Source organism: Pongo pygmaeus, chromosome 1 (assembly GCF_028885625.2).
Source record: "Pongo pygmaeus isolate AG05252 chromosome 1, NHGRI_mPonPyg2-v2.0_pri, whole genome shotgun sequence".
NCBI classification, from domain to species: Eukaryota; Metazoa; Chordata; class Mammalia; order Primates; family Hominidae; genus Pongo; species Pongo pygmaeus.
Genome location: NC_072373.2, coordinates 135664589 through 135688276, shown reverse-complemented (window position 1 = coordinate 135688276; position 23688 = coordinate 135664589). Strand labels below are relative to the sequence as shown.

At 40.1% G+C, this 23688-nt stretch overlaps 1 protein-coding gene across 5 annotated transcripts in view; it reads left to right on the top strand.

The window, feature by feature from the left end:
• Window positions 1-565: 565 nt before the first annotated feature.
• ABCD3 (ATP binding cassette subfamily D member 3) overlaps window positions 566-23688 on the top strand; it is a 96972-nt gene continuing 73849 nt past the window's right edge. Inside the window, exon 1 of one of the 5 annotated variants that reach the window (XM_054475744.1) lies at window positions 566-1116. In XM_054475744.1, the coding sequence (XP_054331719.1) occupies window positions 1007-1116 (110 nt within the window). In that variant the 5' untranslated portion in view covers window positions 566-1006. The remainder of the gene's footprint in view (window positions 1117-23688) is intronic. The other 4 variants (XM_054475764.2, XM_054475749.2, XM_054475736.2 and 1 more) reach the window with 4 other exon arrangements.

Here is a 23688-nt window from a genome sequence, read left to right as displayed (position 1 = left end):
TCAATGCTGGGGATAACAATTCCTGCAACATAGGGTCAGACAGGAGAAGAATGTTGTAATCTGCAAAGCCCTTCTGATTCTGGGAGTGAGGCCAGCATTAATACAACGCACGATTGTTACTTCTGAATGTCCCTTTGCAAAGAACAGTGTTTCTCAAACTTTTTTCTGACCAGATCTGCATAAATACATTTTACATCGCCGCTGGCGATACATACGTGCAAAACACTGAAATCGAAATTTCTCCAAACATCTCCTTTACTACGTGATGTACTGTGAAACTTTTCTATTTCGTTCTATTCTCAATTTTATTAAAAACGGAGGGTGATAATCCCGATCTACCAAACCAATTTCACAATGCGCTAGAGATTATAACCCGCGGTTTGGAAAATACTGGCTTGGAAAAAGCTCTTTGATCTGTGTCATTCTCCTCACATCTCCCTACACCTCTGCGGAGTTCCGATTGTTTGGTTTCGTCCTAATAATCACTGTGCTGTGTTTTCCCTACACGCTCTGTGACGGGGCCGCCCGCCTCCTTCCTGGGCTCCTTTAAGAGGGTGGTAACGGTACATCACCGCGGGAGTGGAGAGGCAGGGCCCACTAGGTCCTCGCTGCAGGCCAGGCCCGCTCATCCAGTTATTGTGAAAGCCGGGGTGTGCGCGCGAAGGGTGGGAGGGTAGGGGTGAGGCAGGGGCAGCACTGACGCCTCGCAGGTCTGAGTAGCAACAGCTCCTCGGCGCCGCGTTTCCGGAGACCCTGAGGGAGTCCGCGCGTGCGCAGAGCGCGTCCCGGGAATTATTCCGCCCACGGAGGCTGCCGAGCGCGCTCCCGCCGAGCCAAAGTACAAAGTGGGCTCCAGAGCGCGGGCGGCGCGGCGGCGCGCGCCAGGGGGCGGTCCTGCGCGGCCGGCCCCGCCTTCTGCTCGCCTCCCAGTCTCCCCCGCGCTTCGTGCAGTAAGGTAGCTGCCGCCGCCGCGTCCCCTCGCCGGCTGGCTGGTACCGGCAGTGCCATGGCGGCCTTCAGCAAGTACTTGACGGCGCGAAATTCCTCGCTGGCTGGTGCCGCGTTCCTGCTGCTCTGCCTGCTCCACAAGCGGCGCCGCGCCCTCGGCCTGCAGGGGTAAGAAGGCCCGTAGCCGTGCAGCATTCCCGGGCCGGAGCGGGCGCTCCCCGCGCGCTCTCTCTCCCCACCCGGCCGACAGGTCTCTTTGCCCGACGGGGTCAGGCGGAGAGAGGGCCGACCGCGACTGCCGTGGGGCTTCAGTGTCAGGGTGTCCGCGAGTCCCCGCCGCGACGGCGTCGGTCCCAGCTGGCCTGTCCGGCGACCTCGCTCCTCCCCGGGAGCGCGAATTCTTCTTCTGCGCCCGCGGGCGAACCGGCGCCCAGCCAGCCCCCAGGCAGCGGCCTCCAGTTGGGGGTGGGAGGGGGACGCGGTGTGTCCCCCATCCCCTTCCCCACATCACCCCCTTCTATGTCAACTTTCTGGGTGTGTTCTGGTTTTGCCATCTCATCTCCAGACAGACCGTGAAGGATTTGTTTTGGGGACGTGGATGTGTGATTGAGGATGGGGGTTGGATTCGCCAGGCTGGAGGCTGGTGTCTAAGTCACTTGGACGAGGTTTGGCTCGATTCCCGACTAACTGCTGTTGAAAGTCGCGAGGGTGGCTTCTCTGAAACTATTCCCGGTCCACTTGGCAGGATTGCCGTCTAAAGTGGTGAGCCCTTGGAGTCGGTGAACCCTTTGGTCGGTGAACGCCCTGGCATTTCATCCGGAAAGGCTGGGTCGGTTCTGTCGGACTTAGAGGGGAATATTTTCCTTCCTGGGCTCTGTAGGTGAAAGGTGAGAGTGTGCTTTAGGTGAGGATCAAGCTCCTTTTTAATGACACGCCACTGCTTCCACCGCGGGAGAATTTCAGTGCTTAGATTTAACTTTGGGAGGTTATCAGTTCAGAAAAAGGAAAAAAGAGAGAGCTGAATTACGGTTGCGACATACAGGTATGTATGTCACATACATGCAATTTTTATTTGCTGGACGAGTGAAAGAGAAAAGGCTGTTTCCCAAGCATTCTTGCCAGTCATTGACTATTTCGTATTAAATCTTGACATACTACTTTCATGAATTTTATTTCATTCATTCCTCTGAGCAGGTACTGTTGCCTCCCGTGTTTGATTTGCCTACAATATCTAGTAGTAAAATTTGGACTAAAACACAAATAGACTTCTAGTTTATAGTACCCATTCCATTAAGTTCTTTCTAGCCCCCTTCTGTTTTTATCTTACTGGAGTCTGAAGTGATGATCTTTCTTTTCCTTCCTAAATCCATTTAACAGAGTTGAAAATGATTTGCAGCATAGTCTGGGCAATACAGCATTTACTTATTTTTCTTCTATTCAGTTGCTTTTAAAAGGATTAATTTGGGAAAATATAGAGCAAGTTTTTCTGTTGGTTTGTATGAACTCCCAGTTGCAAATAGAAGTTACCTGTTACCTGGGAACATGCCAGTAGAAGGAAGATGTTAGGTCCTTTAACTTGAATTCTGTTTTTGCAAAGAAGTGTTTCAGGGCATAGAACAGGTGTTTTAATATGGAGGAGGGGACTCGAGGACAGCCCTACCAGTTCTGGATTACTTTTATGATTTTTTTTTTTTTAAAAACTTCTTTACTGAAGTATCACATATTTATATGTATATGTGATATAGTATCACATACATGCCACATACATATAGTACACATAGAGCTTGAAGAATTTTTACAAGTAGAACACACCCGTGTAATCAGCACCCAGATCAAGAAACAGAACATTATCAGCACCCTAGAAATTCTCCTCATGCCCCCATCCAGTCACAGTCCACCTAACTACTAAACCAGTTTATAAGACCATAGATTATTGGTAAAGGAAATTTTAAACAGAATCTAATGGGAAATAGTAGCGACAGAAGTAAAATAATATAATAGAATTTGTCTTATTAAATAATTTTAGCTGCTCGTTTGCTATTGTAAAATGCCTAAAAAATTTTTTTTTTGAGAAACGTTGTGAGCTTTTGTGGGGATTAAATTCTTTAGCAGGAGATGTACTGAACAAAAGATTATTATTAGTCTTTTGCATTGGGATGAGTGGGGAAAATCTCTATTTTACCCAGTATTTTGTTGGAGGAGATTGCAGATTCTGAGCAGATAATCGTGAAGTTTAAATTGTTGAGATGAAATGATTGAACTATTTTGAAACCATTAAAAATGGTATTGAGTGTATTTTTGTAGATATTGTACTTCCAGAAGCTTACAAATATCTTTCAGTCACCACCTTTGGTATCACAGTTTGAAGATTAGAAGATTCTAACTTTATATTTGACTGGCCTTTTGAATATCTTTGGTAAGAGAACTAATTAATTTTAATATCTGGTACTTAATTAAGGAAACTGGCTACTTGGCCTTCTTTTGTCTATGTTGTTAATAGTAGGTTGGTTTTAGAATATATATTCCCTTAGAATTGGATAGGTAGTAGAGCTAGTAAAATCACTTTAAAAGTTACAGTGTAACATTATTCCAAACATTAGGAGAATGAGTAATTAAATGTTCTGGGTTATTTTTAATTTTTGTTAATGTAATATTTTTCACTCAGTTAAATCTCATATATATGTGTGTGTTTCTGACCTTTTATTGTGGAAAATTTCACACATATAAAAAGTAAATAGAATAATACAAGGATTGCCCAATACACTTTACCCAAGGAGTACCAACGACATTCTGTATTCTTGTTTCATCTATATCAACCTGCCTGTCACCCCTTATTTTTATAGGTTTTTTAGGTAAAATTTATATACATTGAAATGTGCAAATCTTAGTTATACATTTTTTAAACAAATGGATACACTATGTAACACATCCCTATGACAAATTAGAACATTTCTATCTCACGAGAAAGTTCCTTTGTATTCATTCCTGATCAGCTTGTATTCACTCCTGATTCCAGCACTGCTAAGCTAACTTTTTCACCTTAGTTTGCCTAATCTTACATTTTATTTTATTATTTATGGGGAAAAGCAGAATCTTTTTACTCATGGATAAAGAGGGCTATTTAAAGGAAGTGTCTGTTTCAGAATGTTATATTACTGTGCTGGGAGCTATAAGATTGTGTGTGTGTGTGTGTGTGTGTGTGTGTGTGTATTACAAAAATATATGACTTGTTTTCTCAGGGAGCTTACCTTCTTTTTAGGGAGAAGAAACTTAAACACTGATAGCAGAATGAAATGTACAGATAGACATGTCTTAGAAGTTCTGAGAAAGACAAGATTAATGTGTTTGGGAAGGGTTGGGGAAGGTTTCATGAAGGATGTGTGTTAAGCCTAGAAAGGGGGTAGGAGTGGATAACTGGAATAAAGTGACTGTTACAGCATCCTTTATCAGATTTTTGTTGCATTTATGATAGGAAGAAACTTTGTGGTGCCCTTTCAATCCATCTTCCACTGCCATCAGAGCTCTTTTTAAGAAGCTCAGATATGATTATAATATTCCTTCACTAAAATCATTAATCTACTCTAAAATACGAACTTTCTGTATTTATGGTGTGGTCCTTGCCTACTTTTCCCACTCATCTAGCCATAAGTGCTGGGATTACAGGCATGAGCCACCTTGCCCAGCTGATACTTCTTTTTCTTCAAGACTCAGTCAGCACTTCGTCTTAGGTGTTTTCTGTCTTTTTCTGATTTCCAAACTGATGTAAGTGTCCTCTGCTTTTAGGATACTGTAGGCCAGGGGTCCCCAACCCCCGGGCTGTGGACTGGTACAGTTTGGTGACCTGTTAGGACCCAGCCACACAGCCTGTGCAAGCGAGCATTACCACCTGAGCTCCGCCTCCTGTCAGATCAGCAGGGGCATTAGATTCTCATAGGAGCGTGAACCTATTGTGAACTGCACATGTGAGGGATCTAGGTTGCACACTTCTTATGAGAATCTAATGCCTGATGATCTGAGGTGAAACAGTTTCATCCTGAAACCATCCCCCACCTCAACCCCAATTTGTGGAAAAATTGTGTTCCGCAAAACTGGTCCCTGGTGCCAGAAAGGTTGGAGACTACTGCTCTAGGCATCCCCTACTCTAGCACTTACCATTCTGTATTGTACTAGTTTGTTTTCTTGGCTTTTGCCTACATCAGATCCTGAGTTTCTTGAGGGCATGAACTGAGTCATCTTTAATTCCCTAGTTTGGCTATGTCATGGGTTAGACAGTGTTTATAGAGAGGATAAATGACATAGGATAGTTGAACTTTTAAGGGTAATTGACAGGCAGTTGGAGATGCCTAGTACAAACATGAATAGAAACATTCTTTTCGCAGAAGTAATAGTTGTGTACCTGAGCATATATAACCTGACCTGGGTAGTGGCAAATCAGTGGGCCAATTTTAGAAGGCAGGGAATGGTACCAGTCTATATAGCCATAGTATTTTATTATCTTTAAAAAACAGAACAGAACAAAGCAGTTTCTTTCGCTTCTTATCAATGCTTGTCAAACAAAGTTCGGATTTCTCATCTTGGATTTCAGAGCCTCCCTCAATGTGGTCTCACTTTACCTGGCTAATCTTATATGCCATTGCCTGCCAATGAGTACTCTGTTCCAAATAGGACGGTTTCTACACTGTTCTTTGAACTGGCCACACTCATTTTTGGCTTTGGAGCTTTATTCATGCTGTTACTCACACCTGGAATATCTTTCTATGATATCCCTGTTCTCCAACTCTTGTCATCCTTGAAGGGTTAGGTCAGGGTCACCCCATCCATGAAGTGTTATTTAACTACTCCAGATGATCCAAATAATGATCACCTCTTTTAAAATTTCTGAAGCATGCATTTAAATACCTTTATTGTTTTATCTATTCATTGCGTGACTGGGTATAATCTAGCTAGGTATACCAAAGTCCACCTGCTTATGGGGTGATTTTCCTGCTTTTAAAAGCCCCCATCTATAAATGGTGGGAACACAGTTTCCTCTCCTAAATATTTCTGAGGAATTTCAGGGGGCTTGTGTTTCTTTTAGTGACACCTTACTTCGCTTCCTTTGGAGCACTTTCTGCTCTATTTTAGAAGGTACTTACATCTTGTCTCTTGAGCCTGTCTCTTTGGTGTCTGCCTTGATTTCTCTAAAGAATCAATCACAAAGCAGGTATTTATAGTAGGGCTTTATTGAAATTTGGGAGGAGTGGTAGGGATTATATCCCAGCGTAGTGAACAGCTTAAAATGTTTTTATTTAGAAGTTTCTTGGGCATTCCCGCCGCTGGAAATTTCTTGACTTTTCTTTTTGTCCTGAGTCTCAGCTCTGTTGCCTGCTGCTGGGCCTTTCTTTACCCATTGGGTGTCCTTATATCTCCAGCTTCTTACTCCCTGCACTACCTTACTGCTAACCCCTCTATGACTTTCCTGCAAACTTCAAAATTCAGCTTTCCTTCCTTAAATCTGCCCCATTCAAATCAAGCTCTAGAAGGGGCTGGCTTCACTTTTCTCAGTTTCGCAGGTGCACTGGGTGTTTTGCAAAGTACAAGCATGAATCGTGTGAGGGGCTAGAGCGGCTTGAGACCCTTACAGTTACCCATGAGTAGATGTTATATGGCCCTGTTTGGATCCTCAAAATAAAAAAGAGATGCTTAAGCAACCTTGGATGGAAAAAAAAGCATTGAAGAATTTGCCAGCCGAAGTAGCTGTGTACTGAACCCAACTGAGGCAGATCAGGCCTAGAGCAGTGTTCTGAGAACTGTGTAGCTATCTGTGGTCTGCTAGGGGGAACTGAGTACAGGTTGTTTAATTAATTGTATGTCCCAGTTACTGGCACATTCACATCCTTGGGTAGGCATTCTATTTCAAGGCTTTTGCTCTTGCTGTTTCCCCTGCCTGAAGTGCTCTTTCCTCAGATACTCACATTGCTTACTCTCCCCACTCTTTCAGTCTTTTTTCAGACACCCTTTTAGTGAGACCTTCTATTGCCATTTGATTTATTTTTATTTATTCATTTATTTATTTATTTATTTATTTATTTATTTATTTTGAGACGGGGTCTCACTCTCTCACCCATGCTGGAGTGTAATGGCACCGTCTTGGCTCATTGCAACCTTTGCCTCCCAGGCTCAAACAGTCCTCCTACCTAAGCCTCCCAAGTAGCTAGGACTACAGCCACACACCACCGCACCTGGCTAATATTTTTTGTAGAGACAAGGTCACATTATGTTGCCCAGGCTGGTCTCGAACTCCTGGGCTCAAGCGATTCTCCCACCTCAGCCTCCCAAAGTGCTGGGATTACAGGCAAGAGCCACTGTGCCTGGCCCCTGCCACTCAAATTAAAATAGCATCCTGTCTACCTTCCTGACTTTACTTTTCTCCTTAGCACTTATCACTATAAAATATGCTATATATTTTACATATTTATCTTGTCTGTTGCATATGTTTGCAGTATATACATACTGCTAGCATTTAAGTTCCACAAAGGCAAGAATTTTTGTCTATTTTATTCACAGTTATAGCCCCAGTGGCTAGAACTGTGGCTGGAATATATAGTAGACGCTCATATTTGTTTGACTCTACAACAACAAATGGGGGCTGTAGTTACTATTGTTTTAAATAACACATTCTTTTTGCTACAAATGTAAATGTTGTCTTTAGTATATTTATGAGCTCTTTAGGAGCTGGACCACTTATACCCCCTATATGTACAGGTAAAGCAAGTCTCAGAAACTTAAAAAAATGCTATCATTATCATCACCTGCTTTTGACGGTTAATAGAGTGTAAACATTAAAGACAATTTAAGAAAATTAAAAATCATCCATAATGTTATAACCATAATACAAATATTGTTTTATTTTTGTTTCCTTTTATTCTGTATTTATGTGTATTTTTACATAGTTATAACGTACATGTTTTGCTATTTTCATTTAAAGCATACCTCTTTCCTATATTTCCCTATACATGGCCTTCATAACTATACTTTTAAAGAAATACATAAATATTCCTCTGTGTGGCAATATCTTAGTTCATTTTACTGTTAGCTATTGAGCATCTAGACTGTCTCTGGAATTTTTATGGATTATACTGGTGTATTTTTGCAAGTGAACATTTTCATCTCTGCTGAATAACTTCCTTGGAACAAATTGCCAGAAATAAGATTAATGAATGGAGGCTTATGAATTTCCTTAGTATTTGTGGAAACTGTGGGCATTCTTAAACTACACAGGTTGATGTATTACTTTTCATGAGTTGTGCCATTTTGCAGTACTATGAATGAATGCTAACTTAATTACCTACTCATCATTAGGGGATATTTAATTTTTTTTCTACTTTACAGATGCAAAATAGTCTTGAAAGATTATTTTAATTTGCACGTATTTTATAATTTGCAAAAATGAACTTTTTTTGTGCAGCAACTTGATCTTTATTATGGAGGCAGTTTGGCATAGTGTTAAAGAATAGTCTTTAGAGTCAGATATAGGTTCAATTTTTCCTTTGGCCATTTGTCAGATCTGTGACCTTGGTCAATTTACTTAACCTCTCTGAACCTCAGTAGAACAGGGATAGTAGTATTTACTCACTCACTCAGCAGTTAAGTGAGGATTAATGGAGAAAACGTTTTAACCCAGTGCTCAGTAAATAAAAGGTAGCTCTCATTCCTATGCTTGCTAAAAGAAAACTAAAAGGACAACAAAACATACCATTGTTAGCTTCTTAAAAACTCCTGAGCCTTCCTGATTTCCTCAGATACACCCATGAAAATCTCCCGAAAGAAGCCATTTTCAATTGATAGAATAATTTACTTTCAGAGTTGGAAAGTATCTTTAGTTTTATGTGACATGGTTTTAGGTTTCTGTATTTTTTCAGTTGCTGCTTCCTGAATATGACAGTCTTTATTTCTCCACCTTTTAAAGAGGCAGTGCTAAATGGAATTCGGCATTCAAAGTGTCTTCTCACTGGCACACTAGAAGAGAACTGTGACCTGCCTTGTCCTAAGCTTTCATTAAAGATCCTAAGATGTTAAGCTTTCATTAAAATAGCATGAAGTTACATTCATTTTTATGACTCTCAAATATTTTTCACTTGTATTTAGCTTACACAATGGTTTTCCCTTCTTTCCCCCTCCTCACCTTGATGTGTTTGATTTTTTTTTTTTTTTGAGATGGAGTCCTGCTGTGTCACCCAGGCTGGAGTGCAGTGGTGCAATTTTGGCTTACCGCAACCTCCGACTCCCGGGTTCAAGTGATTATCTTGCCTCACCCTCCCGAGTAGCTGGGATTACAGGCACCCGCCACCACACCCAGCTAATTTTTTTGTATTTTTAGTAGAAATGGGGTTTTGCCATGTTGGCCAGGCTGGTCTTGAACTCCTGACCTCAGGTGATCTGCCCACCTCGGCCTCCCAAAGTGCTGGGATTACAGGTGAGAGCTACCGCGCCCAGCCTGATTTTTTTTTTTCGACCTGGGTGCAGGTCTTTATACTTGTTTTTGGTTGGGCACATTACTTCTTCCCTCTGAAACTTTTTGATCTGCACAGTTAATTACTATTCCTTCTGTATGTTTTCCTAACAAACTTAAAAAAAAACTTAAAAAACTGATTGGACAGGACTGAGTATAGAACAGTATGTTTACACCACTATAATCTTTCTATTAATTGACACCCTTTGGTTATGGTATTGGCTCTCATTTTTAGCTTACATCTTTTCAAACATTTCCTTCTGGTAGTAGACCTGGCATTCTGACAATATCCATAACCTGATGCATACTGGGCCAGAGTCCTCTTTTGGGATGTTTCTGCTGGAGCTGGTGTGGGGAAGGGTCTTTCTTTCCTGTCATAGAGATGTGAAGATAGACCCTAGAACTGTATGTAGCCTTGGTCTCTTACATGGAAAGGGCAGAAACCCTAATTTTGTTGATCATCAAATGCTTTGTAGCATAGTGAACAAAATTTACAAAAATTTCGTGATCCCTTTCAAAGAAAAGAATGACCTTAGTCTGACATAGTTTTTTGGTGAATTCATATTTTCTCCTAAAAGTTACCACTTCCTTCTAAGTACCCATGCCATACTGCCCATTTAGATAAGTAAGTTGTAATTTTTTTCCCAGTATCAACATCACACTCATCCATGACCTGATGAATATCACCTTCTAATCTGTTTCAGTGTAATATGAACTTGAATTATGAAGGAGAAAGATAGGATCTTCCTACATTTTCTTTGGAATTATATCTGCTAAATTAAGTAAAATTTTATGGGAAATGGTATTTCACTATGTTGACCAGGCTAGTCTCGAATTTCTGGTCTCCAAGCGATCGCCCACCTTGCTCTCCCAAAAGTATCAGGGTTACAGACATGAGCCACTGTGCTCAACCCTATTAGTTCTTTTGGAAAGATTTTTATGTAACTGTTGTTTAAAATGGCATTTATATTATTTCTACATAAAATTAGGCATCAGGCCCTTGCTTAAAAACATGGCTTTCATCATAACATTCTTTTTAAGAGTAAGTCACTTTTGTTTTAGGCATCTCTGTCAAGAATATAGCCTTCTATAAACTTAAGGATAAAATTCTTTGGATAACTGCTATTTATGTAATACAGTGGAACTATTATAAATATTAAGATGGTTTGAAGCCTTCTTAGGTAAAATAGGAGTATGCTAAAAGGTGTTTTGTTTGTTTATTTTTTGTGGGTTTTTTTTGCCACAAGATTGAGAAATGGAAAAGTGTTTTTTTAAACACATCTTTCTTATCAGTTTGCTAGATTAGCAGGCCCGAGTGAATGCAGTTAAGTTAATAAAGTATAAAATTGAAAATAAAGCTCATCAAAGCATAATCAGCCAGTTTGATATCTGTAAATAGATGTAGCCATCTCACCACTATAATGGTACTATAATAATTGACATAAAAGTGGATTATATGATTTACTCTGTGCTTAAATTATTTTGACTTTAATATTTTATTAATACATTTATTGGCATTAAAAGCACTGTGTAGAATGAGGCAACTGCTCTAGGTAAATAATAATTTAGTCAGCATGTTATGTTTATAATGTATCATTGCATGTCACTATTTTAAAAATATTTATACAGCTTCTTAAATGTATGAAGTAAGCAATGTGAGACATAGTACGATATGGTTTGGCTGTGTTGTAGGAGGGACTGGTGGGAGGTAATTGAATCATGGGGGCAGGTCTTTCCCATGCTGTTCTCGTTATAGTGAATGGTTTCATAAAGAGGAGTTCTCCTGTACAAGCTCTTTTTTCCTGCCGCCATCCACATAAGATGTGACTTGCTCCTCTTTGCCTTCCACCAGCATTGTGAGGCCTCCTCAGCCATGTGGAACTGTGAGTCCAATTGAACCTCTTTTTTTGTAAATTGCCCAGTCTCAGGTATGTCTTTATCAGCAGCATGAAAATGGACTAATACAGAAAATTCATACAAGTAGAGTGGGGCATTGCTGAAAAGATACCTGAAAATGTGGAAGTGACTTTGAAACTGGGTAACAGGCAGAGGTTGGAACAATTTGGATGGCTCAGAAGAAGATAGGAAAATGTGGGAAATTTGGAACTCCCTGAGACTTGCTGAGTGGCTTTGACAAAAATGCTGATAGTGATATGAGCAATAAGGTCCAGTCTGAGGTAGTCCCAGATGGAGATGAGGAACTTGTTGAGAACTGGAGCAAAGGTGACTCTTGTTATGTTTTAGCAAACAGACTGTCAGCATTTTGACCCTGCCTTAGAGATTTGTGGAACTTTGAACTTGAGAGAGATGATTTAGGGTGTTTGGCGGAAGAAATGTCTAAGCAGCAAAGCATTCAAGAGGTGGCTTGGGTGCTATTAAAGGCATTCAGTTTTATAAGGGAAGCAGAGCATGTAAGTTCAGAAAATTTGCAGCCTGACATTACCATAGAAAAGAAAAACCCATTTTCTGAGGGGAAATGCAAGCCAGCTGCAGAAATTTGCATCAGTAACAAGGAGCCGAAAGTTAATCATCAAGACAATGGGGAAAATGTCTCCAGGGCATGTCAGAGACCTTTGTGGCAGCCCCTCCCATCACAGACCTGGAGGTTTAGGAGGAAAAATTGGTTTCATGGGTCAGTCCCAGGGTCCCTTTACTGTGTGCAGTCTAGGGACTCGGTGCCCTGCTTCCCAGCTGCTCCAGCTGTGACTAAAAGGGGCCAAGGTATATCTCAGGCTGTGACTTCAGAGGGTGTAAGCCCCAAGCCTTGGCAGCTTCTATGTGGTGTTGAGCCTGCGAGTGCACAGAAGTCAGGAATTGGGGTTTGGGAACCTCTGCCTAGATTTCAGAGGATGTATGGAAGTGCCTGGATGCCCAAGCAGAAGTTTGCTACAGGGGTGGGGCCCGCATGGAGAACCTTTGCTAGGGCAGTGTGGAAGGGAAATGTGAGGTTGGAGCCCCCACGCAGAATCCCTGCTGGGGCACCACCTAGTGGAGCCATGAGAAGAGGGCCACTGTCCTCCAGACCCCAGAAGGGTAGATCCACCGGCAGCTTGCACTGTGCGCCTGGAAAAACTGCAAACATTCAATGCCAGCCTGTGAAAGCAGCCAGGAGGGAGGCTGTACCCTGCAAAGCCACAGGGGCAGAGCTGCCCAAGACCATGGGAACCCACCTCTTGCATCAGTGTGACCTGTATGTGAGACATGGAGTCAGAGGAGATAATTTTAGAGCTTTAAGATTTGATGGCCCTGCCAGATTCTGAACTTGTGTGGGGCCTGTAGCCCCTTTGTTTTGACCAATTTCTCCCATTTGGAATGGCTGTATTTACCCAGTGCCTGTACCCTCATTGTATCTAGGAAGTAACTAACTTGCTTTTGATTTTACAGGCTCGTGGGCAGGTCTCTGATGAGACTTTGGACTGTGGACTTTTGAGTTAATGCTGAAATGAATTAAGACCTTGGGGGACTGTTGGGAAGGCATGATTGGTTTTGAAATGTGAGGACATGAGATTTGGGAGGGACTGGGGCAGAATGATATGGTTTGGCTCTGTCCCCCAAAATCTCATCTTGAATTCCCAGTGTTGTAGGAGGGGCAGGTGGGAGGTAATTGAATCATGGGGGCAGGTCTTTCCTGTGCTGTTCTAGTGATAGTGAATAAGTCTCATGCGATCTGATGGTTTTATAAAGAGAAGTTCCCCTGCAAAAGCTGTTTTTGTCTGCCACCCTCCACGTAAGGTGTGACTTGCTCCTCCTTGCCTTGCACCATGATTGTGAGGCTTCCCCAGCCATGTGGAACTGTGAGTCCAATTAAACCTCTTTCTTTTTTAGATTGCCCAGTCTTAGGTATGTTTTTATCAGCAGTGTGAAAACAGACTAACATAGTGTCTCAGAGAATAAGGACAACAATTCTGTAAATTTTTGTTAATTTAGTGAGTAGGCCTACATGTAAAAAGCTGTTTTAAAATTAAATATGACTTTAATTTTAAAAATTAAACATTTTTGCATTATCAAAGTTAAATATACACCATGGAAATTTGAATAACTAGAAGAAAGAAGGGAGAAAACACCTTTTCTAACGTTTATCATTAGTATCATATTTTATTGATTCTAAGATGCACATTTTTTACATTTTAGCATCTCTGTTCACATTTTAACTTCTCTGAAATTTGGATGCAACTTACAATGATGGCATTTAGCTAAAATCATATTAGCATATTGGTGCATTTCCTTTTTACTATGCATACTTTTATCTTGCCTATAAAAATACGCATATCAGCTTGCATGAAAGCCAAACTTCTGACTGTAAATTCATTGTTGTTGCCATTCTTCAGTTTATCTTGGAGGTGTGGCTAAAAAAGATAAAAATGTGTGAAAAAGAAGAATTTGAGATAAAATCAGATTTTTTCCTCTTTCCAGAATGAGGGCTGGAGGAAGTAGCTTGGCCTGAGATAGGCAGGTAGAAATCAATGAACTACTCAAAAAAAAAAAGAACCCAAAGATCATGCCACCAAGTCAAAGTCGAGTGCTTGATGTACCAGATGCTGGGTTTTCAGATGTTAAGCTAAAAAGTAAATTAGACAAGAGTTTTGCTATTGAGAAACTCATAGACTATTGAAAGAGAGAATGTTGTATCTTGACATTTTATACCAAATTTCTAGTTCAAAAAAAACCAACAAACATTCCCTGATAATATTTTATTTAAAATATGGTTTATTGTTGCTTTTTGAGACAGGCTTACTCTGTGGCCCGGGCTGGAGTACATGGTGCCATCATGGCTCACTGCAACCTTGACTTCCTGGGCTCAAGTGATCCTCACACCTCAGCCTCCTGAGTAGCTGGGACTATAGGTGTGCACCACCATGCCTGGCTAATTTTTAATTTTTTTGTAGAGATAGGGTCCCAAAGTGTTAGGACGATATAGGCATGAACCACCATTTCTGGACTAAAATACAGTTCTTTATTTACCTGTGAATACAGTTATGTTGCATCAGGAAATTAGGTTTAAGATATTTTCAACTGTAGGACTCGTGACTTTTTACCTCATCAACAATGCTCAAGATATGTTGTTTAGTAAAGAGGTGGGGTGGAGGAAGCAAGCATAGGACAGAATAAATGAGGTGATCCCATTTCTTAAGTATCATATAATTTCTAATTTAACTGTTACTGGATGAATACATTTCTGTATGTATTTTATGATTGGTTCAAGAAAATATCTATTCTCTCTTCCCCCACTGGAGGAAACATGAATGTGAGAGGAAATAATAACATTTATCCAGTATGTTCTGTTGAGTGCTGTATGTCAATAGGCTAGGCTTTGAGATACCAAATTAAATAAATATTATTTCTAACTCCAGTCTTGTGGCACTATTACTACAAATGCATAGAAAATTTGTACAACTGAGTATGACTAGACCTGTGGTAGGAACACAGTTTAATTCTTCTGGTTGTTGCCTGGGAGGGTTTCACATTGGAGCTTGACCTTAAGAAATATATAGTGTTTTGCTAAGGGGTAAAAGGCATTCCAGGTAGGGAAAACAGCTTGCCCAAAGGCATGGAGTTAATGGAGTTATATTTGAGAAGGAACTGCAAGGAGATGAAGCTGGCGATATTACTATAAATAAAGTATTTATTGAACACTTAACCCTATTTTAGACATTGTTCTACATGTTTTACGTTTATTCCTAACAACAGTCTTTTGAAATAATTCTTTTTATTGTCTTCATTTTATAGGTGAGGAATAAGAAAAGTAAAAATGGTATCTAATTATGAGAGTCCTTATCGAGTTAACCATGTGGAAGGTAAAAGGCAGAATAAAACGTTTAAATGAAAGTCTTTCAAATGAATTCAGATTTCAAAGAACTCAGGAATCATTCAGGGGTTAAAAAAGGTTTTATATTAAATTACAAAGTGAAATTCATTATTAAAATTCTATTTGCTATATTAAGTCATGCATTGCTTAACAATGGAGATGTGTTCTGAGAAATGCGCTGTTAGGCAATTTTTTTTTTCTTTTTTTTTTTTTTTGAGACAGAGGTTCACTCTGTTGCTCAGACTGGAGTGCAGTGGCACTATCTCGGCTCACTGCAACCTCTGCCTCCTGGGTTCAAGCAATTCTCCTGCCTCAGCCTCCTGAGTAACTGGTATTACAGGCATGCACCACCACCACGCCCGGCTAATTTTTGTATTTTCAGTAGAGACAAGGTTTCACCCTGTTGGTCAGGCTGGTCTCGAATTCCTGACCTCGTGATCCACCCACCTCGGCCTCCCAAAGTGCTGGAATTACAGGCATGAGCCACCATGCTGAGCCTTTTTTTTTTTTTTCAGACAGAGTTTCGCTCTTGTTGCCCAGTGTGGAATGCAGTGGCCCGATCTCGGCTCACTGCAACCTCTACCTCCCGAGTTCAAGCGATTCTCTTGCCTCAGCCTCCCGAGTAGCTGGGATTACAGGCATGTGCCACCATGAGCAGCTAATTTTGTATTTTTAGTACAGACGGGATTTCTCCATTTTGGTTAGGCTGGTCTGAAACTCCCGACCTCAGGTGATCTGCCTGCCTTGGCCTCCCAAAGTGCTGGGATTACAGGTGTAAGCCACCACGCCTGGCCCGGTTAGGCAATTTTATTGTTGTGTGAACATCATAGAGTGCACTTACACAAACGTAGATGCTATATACACACCCAAGCTGTATGGTATATGGTATAGTCTATTGCTCCTAGGCTACAAACCTGTACCTCATGTTACTGTACTGAATACTATAGGCAGTTGTAACACAATGGTCAATATTTTTTTTTTTTTTTTTGTCTAAACATGTCTTTTTTTTAGACAGTGTCTGGCTCTGTCACCTAGGCTTTAGTGCAGCAGCATAGTCTTGGCTCACTGCAACCTCCGCCTCCCAGGCGCAAGTGCTTCTCCTGCCTCAGCCTCCCCTGTAGCTGAGACTACAGGCATGGGCTACTATGCCCTGCTAATTTTTTTTTTTTTTCCAGTTAGAACGGGGTTTTGCCATGTTGGCCAGGCTAGTCTCGAACTCCTGGCCTCAAGTGATCTGCCCACTTTGGCCTCCCAAAGTGCTGGGATTACGGGTATGAGCCACTGCTCCCAGCCTCTAAACATGTCTTAACATCGAAAAGGTACAGTAAAAATATGGCATAAAAGATCAAAAACGGTGTACCTGTATAAGGTGTAGTTACCATGAATGGAGCTTGCAGGACTGGAAGTTGCTATGGGTGAATCATTGAGTGAGTTATGAGTGAATGTGAAGGCCTAGCATATTATTGCACACGACTGTAGACTTTATAAACACTGTACACTTAGGCTACATGAAATTTATTTAAAAAAATTTTTTTTAGTTAAACAAAATCACTGTCTTCCACTTCTATATCTTGTCCCACTGGAAGGTCTTCAGAGACAGTAAAATGTGTGGAGCTGTCATTCATATGATAGCAGTACCTTCTTCTGGAATATTTTTTGAAGGATCTGCTTGAGGCTGTTTTACAGTTAACTTTTTTTTTTTATATAAGTAGGAGTACACTCTAAAATAACGATAAAAGTATAGTATAGTAAATACATAAACAAGTAACATAGTCATTTATTATTACTATCAAGCATTATGTACTGTACCTAATTGTTTTATATGACTGACAGTGCAACAGTAGTTTCATCACCACATACATGTGAGTAATGTGTTGTACTGCGGTATGATGTCAGCTACAGAGTCACTAGGTGATAGGAATTTTTCAGCTCCATTATAATCTTATGGGACCACTGTTGTGTATGCATTTTTCACTGAAATGTTATGCAGTGCATGACTGTAATACAATCATGGTGCAATACTCTAAGAGTTAAGGCACTTTTTATTGTAGATTATACCACAGACAGAAAACTGCATAAATACATAAATAATGCAATGACATCTTTTACAAAACAAAACACCCTTTTAACCACTACCCAGATCAAGAAATAAATCTTTGCCAGCCACTGCAGAAGCCTTCCACATGGCCCTTCCCAGTCACAGCCCCTTTCCTCTCACCTAAAAGTAATTGCTATCCTGACTTCTGTATAATCGCATCTTTGTGTTTCCTATAATTTCATCACCCAAATGTGCATTCCTGAAAACTATAGTTTAGTTGTGTTAGTGGTTTTTTTTAAATCTAAGTCTCTTAACCTACATATCCCCCTGCCACCTTCCTGTTCCCTTTCTTTCTTACAGTTTATTCCCTGAAGCAGCCAGTTATTTTGACCTGTACAGATTCCATAGTCTAGATTATGCTGATTGCATAATTTTTCTTCATCCTTTGTATTTCCCATAAATTGGTAGTTGAATCTAAAACCTTGATCAAATTTAGGTTTTGCTTTGAGTTTTGTTTTTTTTCCACTTCCTAGGAGTTAGTGTGTTATATTCACCATCAGGAGATACATAAAGCCAGGCCTGGTGGTTCTCACCTGTAATCCCAGCACTTTGGGAGGCCCAGGCAGGAGGATAACTTGAGCCCAGGAGTTTGAGACCAGTCTGGGCAACGTAATGAGACCCTGTGTCTATAAAAAGTAAAAAACATTTGGCAGGTGTGGTGGTGCATGCCTGTAATTCCAGCTACTGAGGTGGGAGGTCACTTCAGCCTAGGAGATTGAGTCTGCATTGAACCGTGATGGTACCATGCACTCCAGCCTGGTCAACAGAGCAAGATTCTGTCTTGCAAAAAAGAGAGTTATAGTGTCTAGTTTTCTCTGTTTTTGTGATTTTAGCAGCCACTGATGCTTGACACCTAGATCAGTGAATTTATTAAAGCTTGCAATATGGTGATATTTGAATTCTGTTATTTCTTCACTTATAAGGTGGAATGCTTCCACAGAAAGAAACCTTTTCTTTTCTGCTATCTGGTTAGTAGTTGTACCTAGTGGTGCAGTTAAATTAGGAAAAGTTGGATATTTGCTTCTTTATTTACCAGTTATCAAAATAATTATGTTAATTTCCTGTTATTACCTAAAAGTGACCAGTGAGTTTTTCTTGTCATTATGAACCTTTTGATGTAATTATTTGTGCTTCAGTTTATTACAGCTGTTGTCCTTATTTTTGCTCAATTGTCCGATCTTGGACCAATGGGAGCCTCTTTAAGCTGGCTCCTTAGTGCTTTTGACACGGCTTTAGTGATCTTTGATAGCTTCCTTGCTGTCTGTAGTAATATGTTCCAGGCTCCTCTTAGACATTTCCTGACCCAGATCTAGAATCAGCCTTTTTTCCTAAGAAGAGGTTACTTCCTTTTATTGGGAAATGGTATTTCAAGATCACAATTGGAATTTAGGGATGCTCATTGCTACTAGGTTGGCCGTTGTTTCTAGGCTTTTCTTATGGACAGAGCCACGATATGCATACTGATACTTCCAATCTATATACAAGATTCCAAGATTTTTTAAATTATCATCTTCTATTTACATCTGTATCTCCTTGTATCCCATACTGGTAATCCTGATTCTCAAAGACACAGTTGATGGTCAAATTAGAGTATCATGGAAATATTCAGTTGCATTATACCACTTTACACACTCAGTGTTCTCCAAATAATAATACAAATATCTCTACTATTAATATGATTACTGAAAATAGTTAAATTTTTTTCACATAGGCTCTTGCCATTCTTCCTTATTTTTTGGTTGTACTGTATCTGTGTTGTCAGAGCATATTGATACAGGCATGCCTCATTTTATTGCACTTTACTTTTTTGTGCTTTGGAGGTAGTGTGTTTTTTACAAATTGAAAGTTTGTGGCAACCCTGCATCGAGCAAGTCTATTGAAGCCATTTTACCAACAGCATGTGCTCACTTCATATCTCTGTATCATATTATGGTAATTCTCATGATATTCCAAAGTTTTTCATTTATCATATCTGTTATGATGATCTGTGATTGGACATCTTTGTTGTTACTATTGTAATTGTTTTGGGGTGCCATGAAATTCAAAAGCTAGGTTTCTTGTTCCAGTTAGCCAAGTTGTGAATGCAAAGGAAAAGTTCTTGAAGGAAAACTGCTCCTTCAGTAAACACAAGAATGATAAGAAACAGCCTTATTGCTGGTAGGGAGAAAGTTTGAGTGGTCTGGATAGAAGATCAAACCAGCTGCAACATTCCCTTAAGCTCTAAAACCTAATCCAGAGCAAGATCCTAACTCTTCAGTTCTGTGAAGGCTGAGAGAGGTGAGGAAGCTGTAGAAGAAAAGTGTGAGATTAGCAGAGGTTGGTTCATGAGGTTTAAGGAAAGCAGTCATCTCTATAATATGAAATTGCAAGGTGAAACAGCAAGTACTGATGTGGAAGCTACAGCAAGTTATCCAGAAGATCTAGCTAAGATAATCGACAAAGGTGGACTATACTAAACTACAGGTTTTTAATGTAGACAAAACAGCTATCTATTGGAAGAAGATGCCACCTAGGACTTTCATAGCTAGAGAAGATAAATAAATGCCTTGCTTCAAAGAACAGTCTGACTCTTTTGTTAGGGGATAATGCAGCAAGCAATTTTAAGTTGAAGCCAGTACTCATTTACCATAGTGAAAATCCTAGGGCCCTTAAGAATTATGCTAAATTTACTCTGCCTATATGTAAATGGAACAATAAAACCTGGATAGCAGCACGTCTGTTTACAGCATCATTTATTGAATATTTTAATACCACTGTTGGGACCTACTGCACTGAAAAAAGATTCCTTTCAAAATGTTACTGCTCATTGTCAATGCACCTGGTCACCCAAGAGCTCTAGTGGAGATGTATGAGAAGATTAATATTGTTTTCATGACTGCTTATACAGCATCCTTCCTGCAGCCCATGGATTAAGGAGTAATTTTGACTTTCAAAGCCTATTATTTAACAAATACATTTTGGAAGGCTGTAGTTTCCATAGATAGTTATCCCTGTGATGGATCTGGGTTAAATAAATAGAAAACCTTCTGGAAAGGATTCAGTACTCTAGGTGCCATTAAGAACATTTGTGATTCATAGAAGAAGGTCAGAATATCCACATTAATGGGATTTTGGAAGAAGTTATTCCAACCCTCATGGATGACTTTGAGGGGTTCAGGATTTCAGTGGAGGAAGTAACTGATGGGATAGAAATAGCAAGAGAACTAGAGGTGGAATCTGAAGATATGACAGAATTGCTTCAATCTCATAATAAAACTTGAAAGGATGGCCGGTGCAGTGGCTCACGCCTGTAATCCCAGCACTTTGGGAGGCTGAGGCGGACAGATCACGAGGTCAGGAGATCGAGACTATCCTGGCCAACATGGTGAAACCCCATCTCTACTAAAATACAAAAAATTAGCCAGGTATGGTGGCACGCGCCTGTAGTCCCAGCTTCTCGGGAGGCTGAGATAGGGGAATCACTTGAACCTGGGAGGCAGAGGTTGCAGTGAGCCGAGATCACATCATTACACTCCAGCCTGGCAACAGAGCAAGACTCCATCACATACACACACACACACACACACACACAAAACTTGAAAGGATGAAGAGTTGCCTCTTATGCATGAGCAAAGAAAGTGATTTCTTCAGATGGAATCTACTCTTGGTGAAGATGATGTGAACATTGTTAAATGACAACAAAGGATTTACAATATTACATAAACTTGGTTGATGTGACAAGATTTGAGAGGATTGATTGACTCCAAGTTTGAAAGTTCTATTGTGTAAAATGCCATCAAACAGCATAGTATGGCACAGAGAACTCTTTTTGTGAAAGGAAGAGTTAATCACTATGGCAAACTTCAATGCTGTCTTATTTTAATACATTGCCACAGTCACCCCAGCCTTCAGCAACCACTGCCCTGTTCGTTCAGCAGCCATTAACATGGAGGCAAGACCCTCAACCAGTAAAAGGATGAACATTTTTTAGCAATAAAGTATTTTAAAAACCAAGGTATGTCCATTGATTTTTTTTTTTAGACGTAATATCATTGGATACTTGATAGACTACACAGTATAGTGTAAACATAACTTTTATGTGCACTGTGAAACCAAAATGTTCACATGACCCACTTTATTGCCTGTTAGCTTTATTGCTGTGGTCTGGAACTGAATGCGAAGTGTCTTTGAGGGTACACTGCTATGTATTCTTTCCCTTTTAACTCTCATTTAGTCCTAGTTCTGCAAGTAAATCCATATTGAATGCTCACTACCTCTTTTTAGGTCACTGGCTTTATAGTCATTCTTCTTGTCCAGAGCTTGTTCTGTAGTAAATTTCTCAGGAAGAGCTCATGGAACAATAATCTCTGAATTGTTTCATGTTGCAAACAGTTTGTCTGTGACCTTTGTACTTGAAAATTTGGATGTAAAATCCTAGGTTCACATTTTCTCTTCTTGAATATCTTAAATATGTTACTCTATTGTTTTCTGACGTTGAGGGTTGTTAACAAAGTCTGTGGCTAATCTCATTTGCTTTTCCCTTTTAAATGACTTGGTTTTTTGTGTATCCAAAGGATTTTTTTTTTTTTTCCACATTAAAAAAAATTCTAGGCTGGGCGCAGTGGCTCATACCTATAATCCCAGCACTTTGGGAGGCTGAGGTGGGCAGATCACTTGAGGTCAGGAGTTTGAGACCAGCCTGGCCAACATGGTGAAACCCTGTCTCTACTAAAAATGCAAAAATTAGTCAGGTGTGGTGGCATGTGCATGTGGTCCCAGCTGCTCAGGAGGCTGACACAGGAGAACATGGGAGGTAGAGGTTGCAGTGAACTGATTGTGCTGCTGCACTCCAGCCTGGGCAACAGAGTGAGACTCTATCAAAAATAAAAAATACTCTGTTTTGTTTGAATATATGAAATTGTATATTTGTATATAATTTGTATATTTACTTTCATGTTTTATCTGTTGTGTTTATTTGCCCTTGTACTTTTTATGGTATCATATTCAATTTTGAAATTATTTTTCTTTCTAAATTTCTAATTATTTTATCACTACATTTGTCAGTTTAAAAAATATTGTTTTATGCTGTGAGTTTATGTCTAGCATTGGCTTCTTGTACTTCTTTTAGAGACAAGCTCTCACTGTGTTCCCCAGGTTGGAATGCAGTGGCTATTCACAGGTGCAATCACAGCTTCCTGAAGCCTTGAACTCCTGGCCTCAAGTGATTCTGTAGCCTCAGCCTCCCAAGTAGCTGGGATTGCAGGCACACACCACTGTGCCTGGCAAGCATTGCTTCTTAATTTTTTCTGGATTATTTTGACATCATAGGTTATAGTTTTTATATCTTGTAGGAATGTGTTTCTCACATGCTTTCATTGTCTGTAGGGATGTTAATTTATTCTTGTATTTTTTCTTATAATATTGTAAAAGATTTAATTTTGATACTATTCCATTGTTTGCTTTTCTTTTTTTGTCTGAAATTAATTTTTTCCACTTTTAGAAGAGGAAGTTTGATATAGGATGACTTTTCTAATTTTTGTTCTACAGCACCTTCTTCTGTTGTTTTCATGTAGTGTTTGAAAATACTGTTTACTGTCTGAGATCTCTAGGCTGTTTTTTTCTTACCCTTTGTTCCTGTGGTCTCACATAGTATTCTGTTCCCTGCAGTTTCTCTTCGCAGGAGGCTCTGTTCTGAAAGGGAGCTTTAACTGGTTAGTTTTGAGTCTTCAAGGGTCCAGGCTGCTCCACGCCCAATAGACTTTACCTTGAACTCTTTGCACTTGCTTACAGTGCTGTTTACTGGACTGTGTGGAATGCCTCCCAGTTCAGCTGCTGCTCTCAAATTGGTCCTTTAAGTTTTCCAGTGAGTTCTTTTAGTGATGTAGGGATCTTCCCGAGGTGCATAAGATACCCTATTACTTCACTCTGCTACCTTTCGGGTTTTGTAGCTGTTGATAGGTTGTTACCTCCTATTCATATTTTGGGATTTGTAGAAATACTTTGTCATCTAGTTTTCTAGTTTTGTTGTATGTGTTGTCCATGGGTTTTGGGTTTTGCTATCCTAGTTGCTCAGTCAGGTTTTTTCTTGGGAGATGGAGGATGGGTTCAAGGAGCTTCAAAATAATCCCATTTATCTCAAATCACTAGAATAAAGATAGAATTTTTAGTAAATGCCAGTAGAATAATTGGTTAGCCATTGGAAATGCGATAAAATGAGATCTACATCTCATACCATATGTAAGGATAAATCCATTAAAGTATACAAGTGCCAGAGAAAAACATGGGTGGATTCCTCTATAACCTGGGTGTAGGGAAAGCTTTTGTAAGTGTGACTCAAAAATCCAGATGCAACAAAAAAAAAATTGA